Genomic DNA, 13,006 nt, shown 5'->3' on the forward strand with positions numbered 1-13,006 from the left:
TTGTTTAGACAACCAAGAAGTGGCTGACAACCAAGAAGACCTTAAAAATGCACATTCTCCAAAGGATGACCTTAAAAGCCACACCACAGAAAGCAACGATCGTCATCTAGAGAAGGGATTTCTCTTTCCTTAACCTCTTGAAAATAGATAGATCCAAGTAGTCAGCCGTGTTGGTATGAAGTAGTAGAACAAAATAGGAGTCAAGTTGCACCTTTAAAACCAACTTAGTTTTATTTAGAATGTAAGCTTTCGTGTGCTCTCTAAGCACATTTCATCAGATGAAGAATCCAGTACAGTGAGCAAAGCCACACAAAGCTACTCTTGAAAGTAGTCTTTTCTTGGTGGGTGGGCAAGGTAGTTTTTCTGTGCCTTGAGCTGTTCTTCAGTTTGGTGTAGTGGTTAAGTGTGCGGACTCTTATCTGGGAGAACTGGGTTTGATTCCCCACTTCTCCACTTGCAGCTGCTGGAATGGCCTTGGGTCAGCCATTGCTCTTGCAGAGCTCTCCTTGAAAGGGCAGTTTTTGTCAGGGCTCTCTCAGCCCCACCTACCTCCCAGGGTGTCTGTTGTGGGGGAGGAAGATAAAGGAGATTGTAAACCACTCTGATTCCGAGAGAAGGGCGGGGTATAAATCTGTAGTCTTCTTTTTCTTCCTCATCCTCTTCTTCTTCTAGGGAAATCCTACTCGAGGACCCTGCTCCAGGGCTTGGTGCCCCTGCTCCCCCAGAGAGTCTGCAAGGCCCGCTATGGAAAGAAGTTCACAAACCGGATGCTCTGTGCGGGGAACCTTTCTGAAGACAACCGAGTGGACAGCTGCCAGGGTGACAGTGGGGGGCCACTGATGTGTCAAAGGTCAAGGGGACACTGGGTAATTCTGGGGGTCACTTCCTGGGGCTATGGGTGCGGCCAAAAAGATTCCCCTGGGGTTTACACAAAGGTCAGCAAATTTGTGACATGGATCAAGAAGGTGACCAAGCTGAAGTGAAAGCCAAGCCAAGGATGGGTTCCTGCCAATTTCACCTCACTGAATCTAAAATGTGGAAGAGACCACTGGCATTTCCTTGGTTGCTGCTGCCACTGCCACTGGAACCAAAGAAGATCTCTGCGCTCCCTCAGAATAGATTTCAGGCCACTGAGGTGCTCTTCAAACCTTTGCTGCACTTGATATCTTCACATTCATGTTCAGTCTTCTTTGACCAAAAGCAAGAAGAAACAGCAGTGCAGGTTCCTCAGAAGTCAGCACCTTCCTTCAGGATCTATAAGGACTTGAGGTCTTGCTATGAACTCCACCACAGTCCAGCTTTGGCATCTTTTCATGACTGTGGTAATAGATCAGCAATAATCCATTTGCATGGAAATCAGCACTACTGTGACTCAGATGAATTGGGACTCTTTACACTGGCTCATACAATACACCAAACTAGAGCTAGTCCAAACCACACTTTCCAAATCACCAAATCAGTTTGGGTTTGCTGGCTGATCACAAGCCGTGGTTTGGTGTTATGCTGAACTGAGCCAATACCATTATTTTTTCCCATTGGCTTAAAAAGAAACTATAAATAGTGGTGGGTAGGAAAGAGATCCCCCCCATATATAGTTTCTTTTTAGTCAAATTGGCTCAGGTCAGGCATAACACCAAACCTCGGCTTGTGATCAGCGGTTTGGAAAGCGCAGTTTGTACTAACCATGTATTGGAGTGATGCTGGAATGGGCAAGACCAGCTTTCTGAAAACTGGAAGCTGAGTTCTGGGAAGACAAAAAGCAAATCAGCATCTCAGGACAACAATTGGTCTGTGGTGCATTGGGAAGCTCCAATCACAGTTTGGGGTTTTAAACAGTGGTCATGTTTTCAGCATTTCCACTGGTCAAGAGACAGATATAAGCTTGCCCCCCCCACCTCAGCCAGTCCACCATCTCCATTGACCTCATCCCAACATTTCATTTGTTTTCGTACAACCAGCATCTCTTCTAACCCTCATCATTCCTGCGCAGACATCTTGATGCAAAGCACTTGGTCGTGTTACATATATCAAGAGACTTTAAAGGCAGAATGTGAACTGTCTCATCACAGTGTGAATAAGGTTCGCCTTAGGGAGGGAAGCAAAAATATCCTTCCAGAGAGCGTGGGATTTATGACTAGATCCAAAGGCAACCACCTGTTTATTCTGGAAGGAAGGAAGGAAGGAAGGAAGGAAGGAAGGAAGGAAGGAAGGAAGGAAGGAAGGAAGGAAGGGAGGGAGGAAGGAAGGGAGGGAGGAAGGAAGGAGGGAGGGAGGGCACTGAGGAGCTGCTATTTGTAATCTTGAATGCCAATGGGCCACTCTGCACACATCTCCCCAGCAGGGCAATCCTCCTGGCTCCCAAGGGCTGAAGGTGCTTCTCCCCCTGCTCTGTGACCTCTCTCCTTGGTGTGTGCGTGTGTGCCCAGCCCAGTTGTGGATGGAGTCCCCCCAGTCCAAACGTCATGGCCTGATGACCCAGTCTTGATTGTACCCTGTTGTTGGGCCAGGCAAGTATTTGCTCAGCCAGCCAGTGAATGCAAGGCTTTTCCTCACATTTCTCCTTGTGTGCAGTAATCCACCCCCCTCCCCAGGCGCAGAGGACCCCTGCGCAGTCCCTGGAGGCTTCAGTAGCGGGCGAGAGCGGGTTGGGGAGTCTGGCCCATGATGAAGCCGTTTGGTCTGCATCTGCCATCCTTCCCAGCACTGAGGAGGCCTTGCCTCCAGGCATGGGCACCTTTTGGACAAAGGGAACACAGGACTTTTCCTGCCGTGGCTTCTGGGTGCCTGGAGGCCTCGGAAGTCACCTCCGAGACCTGCAGGACACCATGTGGAAACTCCTGCTGTATGCTGAGGACTTCAACATGAATGTCATGGCTGGCTGGAACCAGTCAACTTATTTGCATGCAACTTGAGCCCCCTTCCTTGGTCCTCTCGATATTGTTGTTTGATGCTTGTTTGGTCTCTATCCAATTGGCCTTGGAAAGAACAGGCCTTCCCCAGAAAAACAACTACAACTCCCACAATGCAGTGCAACAATACTTATGTGCCTACTGGGACAACCCAGCTGCCTTTAATTTTCTATGTGGGTGATTAATGCCAGGAATAGTGGGTACTAACCCCACCCCCCCAAAAGCCATCTCTTTTACTAGTATTAAAAACCCCTCAAAGATTTGTTTGCAGAAACGGGAGGGAGGGAGAGAATATGCTTCCCATAAGGCAGGGTGGGAACATGCATGCGTGAATTGATGTGGACACAGAAAATTTGGCAGCCACGAGGGACAAAAAGTGATAATGCAATATGGCACCCACAGTCATCCTACAGAGGGCTACTTGAAACTGAATACCGTTGAGGCTTTCTACTAGTAATGTGACCTTAGGATTTCAGCCAAGGACACGTAAATAGAAAGTCTCATCTTAAAACCTTTTAAACAATGTGCCTTTTTAACAAGCAATGACAGAAAGATGCAGTGGCAATGGGGAGGCAGCTGTGGCAATGCAGTGTGTCACATAACTCAGCGTTATGCTCTAATGATCACGGCCTGCCGCCTTAGCAAACTTGGTAGAGGATTCAGATGCTCTTCGGGCCACGTGCATTTCAAACTTTGGAAGTGTCTCCTGTCAGATGGCGCAGATTCCTCATTCTGGCTCCACCCTGATGGATTTTGCTCTGCCCAGTTTACAGGGCACTGCAGCCTGACAAACTTCTAATGGCTGCGCCTTTCCCTCTAAAATGGACTCCTGCAGCTACTTAAGTGCCAAAACATGTGTCTGATTCTGCCCTCTTGGTGGCCTCTTAAGATAAGCCTGTATCCATGAAATATGTTAATAAATGAATTATATTAAGATAGTGTGGTGTGTTTCTTTTATGTTCCAGCTATTCAAAGGAACGTAAATATGATGATGACCTATATGTAATATTAGAGGAAATCTGTTTCAGTGTATCTGAAGGTGTGTGAATCTACACATGCGAAGTCTCTCAGTTCTCGCTTATACCCAGAACTGAACTTTGTTGGTCTTGAAGATGCCACTAGACTCAAACCTCGTTCTCACATCTGTTTGTTAGCACTTGTATTTGTATGCTCTTTTACTGCCATTCACAGATCTTACCAACAGCCTTAATCCAATTCCAGCTATAATCAGCCAGGGACGTCTGCATATTGATTCTAACTGGCCCTTCCTAGCAACTAACCGCCCCCCCCCCCCCATATGTAATGGTTGAAGAAATTCTATTTCACTGTATCTGAAGAATGTGCTTGCACTTACACCCGGAATAAAACTTTGTTGGTCTTAAAGGAGCCACTGGACTCAAATTTTGTTTCACCATGATGATTGTAAGTTCAGGAAATGGTGGGTTATAAATAGAAAATAATAAGGGAAGGAAGGAAGGAAAGAGAGAGAGAAAGTCAGTCTCTCCTGTTCTAAAGCAACAGGTGGCTATAGTCACCCTTTTCAGCGAGTTGAAGGTTTATGAAGACACCCCTCCCACATTGTCATTTTAGAACTGGACGTTGTTGTTGGTACCTTCTTGTTCCAAGGACTTCTCTACCCATTTAGTTTCCTGTTGGTTTTGATGAGTGAAGCTATCTGGAAGCCCCCCTCCCCCCCCGCTTCTGTTGTTTTTCTTTTAAAACTTAAAGTTTATTATTTTATAATAACAACAATTAGCATATATATTATAGTTATGTATCATAGGCATAAATCTGATAACATGTAAATACTGTCCTGACCAATCAATGAACGATAATAACCAAAGTACATATACACATTAACAAAGCAACAACACACACACAAAAAAAAACACAAACAAACGAAAAAGGGGGGGAGAGGAGGGGAGGGGGAAAAAGGGGGGCTAGCTCTTTTCTTGTACCTAGATGGACCGCCAATTGCACTCATTCGCAGTCCATATTAAGTCCTGTCAATATAAAATAAAGTTCAAATATTTCTTTGGCATTTTACATTTCTTCGTATCATTATTATTAACAAAATTCAAAAAAGGAAACCATTTCTCCACAAAGTGTTCTCCCGCCTTAGGGAGGCAATCTTGTCTTGTATCATGATGTCCCATGCTTTATGAAACCAAGACGTTAGCGACGGTATTTTTGTTGCTTTCCAGTACCTCGCTAGGAGCATTTTACCTGCTAGTAATAATAAAGTGATAAGTTCCAACTTTAATTTGGGGAAATTGTTTTTTAGTCCTAGATTAAGCAGGACTGTTTCTGGTGTGCGAGAAATGGTCTCCCTTACAATTGTTTCAATAGTGGTTATCAAGGTATTCCAATATGCTTGTATTTTTTGGCATGACCACCAACAGTGAATAAAGGAACCGGTGGCCAGATTGTCCCGGTTGCCCGGGAAAGTCCCGCCGCCGCCCCCAAATTCCTGCCTCCCGGGCTGGCTATCCGGGGACCATTAAAACTCCTGGTTTCGCCAGCTCCTGGAGCCGGCGAGCGAGCGCGCGGGCGGGAAAGGCGGCGGCGAGCGAGCGCTTGTCTGGAGGGGAGGCTGGGAGCTTCCTCCCTGCGCGTGCGCGCGGCTCTGCGCAATGTGCAGGGCCAGGAGAGTGGGCGGCGTGGCGGAGGCTGGTGGCGGGACAATGGTGGCGGCCGGAGCGGGAGGCCCCGGGTCGGTGGGCTTGGCCGCCTCCTCCTCAACCGCCGCCAGCCCCACCAGCCGCCGCTGTGCCTCCTAGCCAGCCCGCCCGCCCGGAGGGGAGGCCGAGGCCGCCACCCATGCCCTGGGGGAAGGTAAGCCCCCCCCCCCTGAGGCAGGCAGGGAGGGAGGGAGCCGAAAGCGGGGGGGGGCGGCTGGCGGGAGGGGGCGGCTGGCCTTCCTTCCTTCCTTCCTTCCTTCCTTCCTTCCTTCCTTCCTTCCTTCCTTCCTTCCTTCCTTCCTTCCTTCCTTCCTTCCTTCCTTCCTTCCTTCCTTCCCTCCTCCCTTCCCTCCTTCCCTCCCTCCCTCCTCCCTTCCTTCCCTCCCTCCTTCCTTCCTTCCTTCCCTCCTTCCTTTCTTCCTTCCTCCCTCCTTCCTCGGACCCCCTCCCCCCTCGGCGAGGCAGCCGCAGCCAAACCACCGGCTCAAGCTCGGAGGCCGAGGCGCCCTGCCCCGCCCTCCCTGCAGGCCCGGCGGCCTGGCTGCGGCCTCCCCGCCGAGGGGGGAGGGGGGTCCGAGCGGCGAGGAGGCCGAGGCGCCCTGCCCCGCCCTCCCTGCAGGCCCGGCGGCCTGGCTGCGGCCTCCCCGCCGAGGGGGGAGGGGGTCCGAGCGGCGAGGAGGCCGAGGCGCCCCGCCCCGCCCGCCCTGCAGGCCCAGCGGGAGGCGGGCCAGTGGCGCCTGCGGCGGCATGGCGGGAGGCCCCGGGTCGGTGGGCTCGGCCGCCTCCTCCTCAGCCGCAGCCAGCCCCGCCAGCAGCGCCGCCACCAGCAGCAGCCGCCGCTGCGCCTCTTGGCCAGCCCGCCCGGAGGGGAGGATGCCACCCGCACTCTGGGAGAAGGTAAGCCCCCCCCCCGAGGCAGGCAGGGAGGGAGGGGGCCAAAAGCGGGGGGGGCGGCTGGCGGGAGGGGGTGGCCAGCCTTCCTTCCTTCCCTTCCTCCCTCCCTCCTTCCTCCCTTCCCTCCTTCCCTCCTCCCTCCCTCCTTCCTCCTTCCTTCCTTTCTTCCTTCCTCCCTCCTTCCCTCCCTCCTTCCTTCCTTCCCTCCCTCCTCCCTTCCTTCCCTCCTTCCTTCCTTCCTCCTCCCTCCCTTCCTCCCTCCTTCCTCCCTCTCCCTCCCTCCCTCCTCCCTTCCCTCCTTCCCTCCCTCCCTCCTTCCTCCCTCCTTCCTTTCTTCCTCCCTCCCTCCTTCCTTCCCTCCCTCCTTCCTTCTATTTGCGCCACCTTCATCACTTTCGGGGTGTGGATCCCCCAGTGGGGTGGGCTCCCGACTCCCTCCGACAGCTGTTTCTGATAGCCCTGCGCCCCCCTCTTTCATTTGATATGTGTCCCGTGCGGGTGCCACCCTTCTGCCGGGAGATGCCGCAAAATGAGCCCCCTTGAGGCTTATGGCGGCAGGGCTTGGGGGAAGCGAGCTAGACTGCTGTTCTTTTGAGGGGTTATAGAGTTTTTCGAGCCCGTCCCTGTGGCATCGGTCCCATCATTGTGGGACCCAGGGGGCCGGCGCAGTGGCCTGCCGAAGCAGCCTGTCACTAATAACACAGGTCGAGATGCAGGACAGGAACCCGGAAGTGACCGACAGGCTGCTTCAGCGGGCCGCTGCGCCGGCCCCCTGGGTCCCACAACGATGGGACCGATGCCACAGGGACGGACTCGAAACACTCTATAACCCCTCAAAAGAACAGCAGTCTAGCTCACTTCCCCCGAGCCCTGCCGCCATAAGCCTCAAGGGGGCTCATTTTGCGGCATCTCCCGGCGGGAGGGTGGCACCCGCACAGGACACATATCAAATGAAAGAGGGGGCGCAGAGCTATCAGAAACAGCCGGCGGAGGGAGTCGGGAGCCCACCCCACTGGGGGATCCACACCCCGAAAGTGATGAAGGTGGCGCAAAAACACAGTGGCCCAAAAACTAGGGGCTATCAGGAGGTCCAGTAGTGGGGCCAGGACACTAGAAGCCCTCCCACTGTTGCCCCCCACCAAGCACCAAAAATACAGAGCATCACTTGCCCCAGACAGAGAGTTCCATCTATACCTTGTGGCTAATAGCCACTGATGGACCTCTGCGCCATATGTTTATCCAATCCCCTCTTGAAGCTGTCTGTGCTTGTTGCTGCTACCACCTCCTGTGGCAGTGAATTCCATGTGTTAATCACCTTTTGAGTGAAGAAGAACTTCTGTTTATCCGTTGCTCAGCAATTTAATTGAGTGTCCATTGAGAAAGGAAGAAAAGTACTTCTTTCTCTACAAGATGTGTACAGTGTCTCTGCTCTAGTGCCCTCCTACAGTGATATTTGGGGGATTTTGGGGGGGGATTTTTGGGGACGTCACAGGAAGTGCTGTGAAGTCACTTCCTGTTTCTGGCAGTGGCATTTGGGGGAAATGATGTCATTTGGGGGAAATGATGTCACAGGAAGTGTTGTCACTTCCTGCTTACGGCAGGTGGCGCGGGGGAAATGATGTCACAGGAAGTGATGTCACTTCCTGTTTCCGGCGGTGGCGTGCTGTCACCGGAAGTGACGTCACTTCCTGTTTCCGGCGGTGCACGTGCGCACACATCATTCCCCCCCTCAAGGTGTCCCTGGCTGGCCTGCAGATATTATGGCCACCCTAAAACGGACTAATATTTTTCTGTGCATAACTTAAAGTTTGTGGAGTTAGGTACCATCTTGAAATTAACTTCTATTGTAATAACTTAAAGTTCGTACATCTAGATTTACAAATAGGTGATGACCAAATTACATTCCATTGCTCCTCCGACCACTGCACCTTACAGTCTTTGACCCATGCATTTTGTTGGGATGTAGTTTGCGACCAGCTTTTTTGATTCAACAAACAATACAATTTAGATATTAACCCTCTCATACTCAAACTTTCCTCATATATTAATTTCTCAAAGGCATTCAATTGATTGATAGTTTGCATCACAGGAATTACACTATATAAAGCATCATGCAATTGGTGGTATTCATACCAGGGAACTACCACTTTGAATTTAGTCTCCAGTTGGCTACGGGTAAGTATTTTCCCTTTCGAGCTAATATCCGAAATTCTAAGAATTTTCTCACGCCTCCAATATTAAAGTTCGCTTTAGATGCACCTGGGGGAAACCAGGGTTGTCCCAGAAAAGGCCATAATTGGTATTGAAGGCCGGACTACCGAAGATCTATATTTGTCCCAGATCTCTAGAGTACACTGTATGAAGGGATTATTTATTTTAGTCTTTCTTCTATCTGTTGCACTAACCCAAACAAACTCATTAAGACTGATGGGTGAGATACTTGCTGCCTCAACTTGCAGCCAGGGTAGGGAGCAATCCTTACTAGCATATAATAAAATATTTTGTAGTTGGGCCGCTAAGTAGTATTTTTCCAGGATCGGTGCACCTATACCCCCTTTGGCGCTGGGTTTGGAAAGCAAGTGGTACGAAATTCTTGGTTTCTTATTCATCCATAGAAAAGATGATATACATTTTTGCCATGATTTCATGTCACCTCTTGGGATGAAAATCGGGAGGTTCTGAAATAAAAAGAGAAACTTGGGCAAAATAAAGGTTTTCAGGAGGTCAACCTTTTCCAGCAAGTTGAATTGAAGCTTCATCCATGTGTTCAGGTTTATTTTAGTTGTTTTAAATAACTGCTTGAAATTAACATCAAATAGGTTAGATAGATCCAAGGGGATTTGAATTCTTAGATGGCGCCACGCTGTTTTGACCACATTATTACAGTAGCGAGGATTCTATTTGCCAAATATTGGAAAACGTCTCAGATACCGACTAAAAGGGAGTTTATGTTTAACCTTCTTGATGCTGCAGAAATGGATACGTTAACTTATAGGTTGAAAGATGGTAATTTGGAAGAGTGTAAGAAAACTTGGTATCCAATGTATGAATGGGCCAAACAATTGGGATTTGAATGGATAGAATAACATTACTTGTATTAGTCTCAGTAATTTCGCTCCATTAGATAAATGTATATAGGTTTATCAATAATGCTTTTCTTTTTGTTGTTGTTGTTTAATTGTTTATTTGTTTTTTGTCTTTTGTTGTTGTAAATAAAATTCTTTTTTGTGAAAATAAAATAAAATAAATCCACAGGGGCAGCATTGCTGTCAGATGGCAATAAAAAAAAAGAATTTTAAATTATTAGTCATCATAAACACTGTAGTTAGGAGTCAATAGGCTGTAAAGTATATAACCACCTAAACAATTTTTACTAGTAAAAAATGTAAGTTAGGACAGGCACAACAGTAACAGCTGGTTAACCCTATAGTAGTCACCAAATGAGGTTTTACAAATTGCAGATTAAGTAAGAGAGTGAGCTAGGCAAAGACACTTACAACAATAGGTCAAAAGGAACACAACAGACAAAAAAAGAAAAAAAATACACAAGACAAAATTACTCCAACTTAGTACCCAACTCTGGGTAAAGTTTCACCGCTTCCTAACAAATAGGAAACTAGGGAACAAACCTTAGGTTTCCCTAAATGGAAACTCACTTAACACTTCTAAGGGGGCTAAAACTTTAAACACAATACTGAACCTCCAGAGCCCCCTCCTTCCCCAACGTATTTTAACAATAAGAACTCCTTAAGAAAGTCATTTGCAGATCATAAAATTAGAATACTAGTTAAAATAATTCTAAACTTAGTATAAACACAATGCCTGCAGTCGTCATGCACCATTAGTAAGTTTGATCTCTTTTCCAATAGGAGATGGGTAAGCGACATGAATTGATTGAGTAAATAGCCCAGCTAAAAAAGGAATGACTATGAGCTAAACAACTTGTCAACCATTACCACAGTCAGTAGAAAAGAAAGGATTCATCAAGGGTATTAATAGTGATTTAAAAAGTAATGTTCTATAAGGAGTATTAAGATTTTAAAAACAGGAGTAAAATAAATTGATTTGTACTAAAAATTAATTAGTTTAGCTATAGGACTATGAGCTAAACAACTTGTCAATCATTACCATAGTCACTAGGAAAGAAAGGATTCATCAAATGTATTAATAGTGATTTAAAAATTAATGTTCTATAAGGAGTATTAAGATTTTAAAAACAGGAGTAAAATAAATTGATTTGCACTAAAAATTAATTAGTTTAGCTATAGATTTCATTTATAATATATAAATAACTTAGATTTTTTTTAAAAAAACCCAAGCCAAGAGATATTCAATGTTTCCAAATTCAAGTAGCACTCAGGCTCATTTAGTATTTGAAGACTTTAGGGAGAGATAGGATCACTAAATATTAAACAGAAAATGTCTTACTTTTAACCTTCCTTCCTAACTCCCCCCCCCTTCTTAGTGTTCAAGCTAACTACCAAAATATAAACCATAAAAATAACCACATTGGTTTCTAGATTTTAACGTAGTAGATGATCATGTTTCTAATATCATTATATACTGAAATCATGCTTTACTTAAACCATTGCTTTAACCAGAGAACAACAATAGGACTTCCCACTCCCCCCCCCAATTTTTTTTTATACAAAAGATTATAAGCATTCAAAATCCTATTAGCGTTTTGCACATAGTTCAATAATGCTTAAACTATTAAGTGTCTATGAGGCTCCTTCTTCTGTAGACAATTGATTTTCTAACGGTGGAAAGAGCTTTCCCAATTCTTCCTCCTCTTCCGGTGTGAGCTTTAAGGCAAGGGCATCCATTAAGGCTAGTCCCGATTTCGCGTCGTAAGCTTTGAACAAGGCGCCATTTTTAAACAGCAGGACGTCAGAGGCTGGGCTCCATCTAAAACGGATGTTATTTGCATGGAGCTTGCTTGTAATAATTTTTAGATTTTTCCTTTTCTCAAGAGTTTCAGGAGATAAGTCTAAAAGAAATAAAATTCGTTTTCCCTTAAATGACAACCATCCCCTTGTCTTGCCTTATGAAGGACCAAGTCTTTAATTCTTGAGTTTGAGAACTGAACAAGAATATCTCTTGAGAAGTTTAATCGTGCCAAAGTTATGGGGCCCAACCGTTGTACTTAAACTATGTTCACCGCCATGTTTTCTGCCACCATTAATTTCTCTTGGAGCCAGCCTGCAATAAATAGTAAATCATTTTTTTCCTCTGCTCCTTCGTCAAATCTACATAGCTTTAAGTTTAAAGCTCTCCATTTATTTTCCAGTATTAACAGCCTGTCTTGCATTTTATTTGCTCTTCCTTTAACGTCAGCAATTTCCCCCTTAAGGGCCAGACCCAGTTCTGCTGATCGTTCTGCTATTTTAGTAGCAGCAGCAAGGTCCTCAGATATTTCTATGACCTGCTCCTTTAAGGGTCTGATGTGTTCTACAATGGAGTCATTAAAGTACTTGTGGATATCAAGTCTCAAAAGATCCAAGTCTTTCCGGCTAATCAGACTGTCCTCCTCTTGAGAAGGAGTAGCTGGCATTTTAGGCTGAGAATTAACCGGGCTGGGGGCCATGTTGAAATCAAGCGGAGAGCACACGTTTAGATCACTAACCTTCGTTGCGCTTTCTGGCGAGAAATAAGCTGAGACAGTTGTTTTTTAGGTAACTGCTTCTTCTTTTGGCGAGCCGTTTTCTCTTTCGTTTTTGCTGACATCGGAGTCCGTGTTTTAAGGTAGGCTTCAGTTGGGGAGAGAGGCTAGCGGAGCTCTCTTAGTTTGCGTCTGCCTTGTTCCCGCGACGCTCCGCCCCTTCTGTTGTTTTTCTGAATGTGCAAAATGGAACTGTTCTGAAGGGCAAAACTTACAAAGAGAGAACTATAGTATAATGGATCAACTCAGGAAGTGACTTCTAAGGGGGAGCAAACTTTTCCTGCTTTGTTTTGTTGCCTCAGACAGCAATTCTTCAGTCCCAGTTCCTGGTGCATCGTTTTGTTTCATTAAGAATCTTGCTTTTAGATAGAATTATTTTATATGAGGTATGCATTTTTAGCTACATTGATTGCCTTGCTGCCTTAAACAGTTTTTGCTTGCACCTGTGTCTTTCTGGTCCTTGAAACCCAGTCTCACTACAGTATTTTTTAAAAGGATCATTGCTGTTAAACTGATTTTTTTAAATTATATTTTGTAGTACACTTGCTGAGTAAATGAAATGGAGAGCCGCTGCCAGTCTGAGAAGACAATACTGACTTTGATGGACCAAAGGTCTGATTCAGTATAAGGCAGCTTCATATGTTCATATGTTCATATGAATAGTCTTAATGGGATGGGGTTGCCAAGTCCAATTCAAGAAATATCTGGGGACATTGGGGATGGAGCCAGGAGCAAGGGTGTGACAAGCATAGTTGAACTCCAAAGGGAGTTCTGGCCATCACATATGAAGGGACCAAACACCTTTTAAAATGCCTTCCTTCCATAGGAAATAATGGATAGGGGCACCTTCTTTTGGGGCT

The 13,006-nt window shown here is 46.5% G+C and overlaps 1 protein-coding gene across 1 annotated transcript in view; it reads left to right on the forward strand.

The window, feature by feature from the left end:
- The window catches only part of LOC132569853 (neurotrypsin-like), a 48,561-nt gene extending 47,578 nt beyond the window's left edge, over positions 1-983 (forward strand). The window contains exon 15 of the mRNA XM_060236285.1: positions 673-983. Coding sequence (XP_060092268.1) covers positions 673-983 — 311 coding nt within the window. The remainder of the gene's footprint in view (positions 1-672) is intronic.
- The last annotated feature ends 12,023 nt before the right edge of the window (positions 984-13,006 follow it).

The sequence above is a fragment of the Heteronotia binoei genome, chromosome 4 (assembly GCF_032191835.1).
Source record: "Heteronotia binoei isolate CCM8104 ecotype False Entrance Well chromosome 4, APGP_CSIRO_Hbin_v1, whole genome shotgun sequence".
NCBI lineage: Eukaryota > Metazoa > Chordata > Lepidosauria > Squamata > Gekkonidae > Heteronotia > Heteronotia binoei.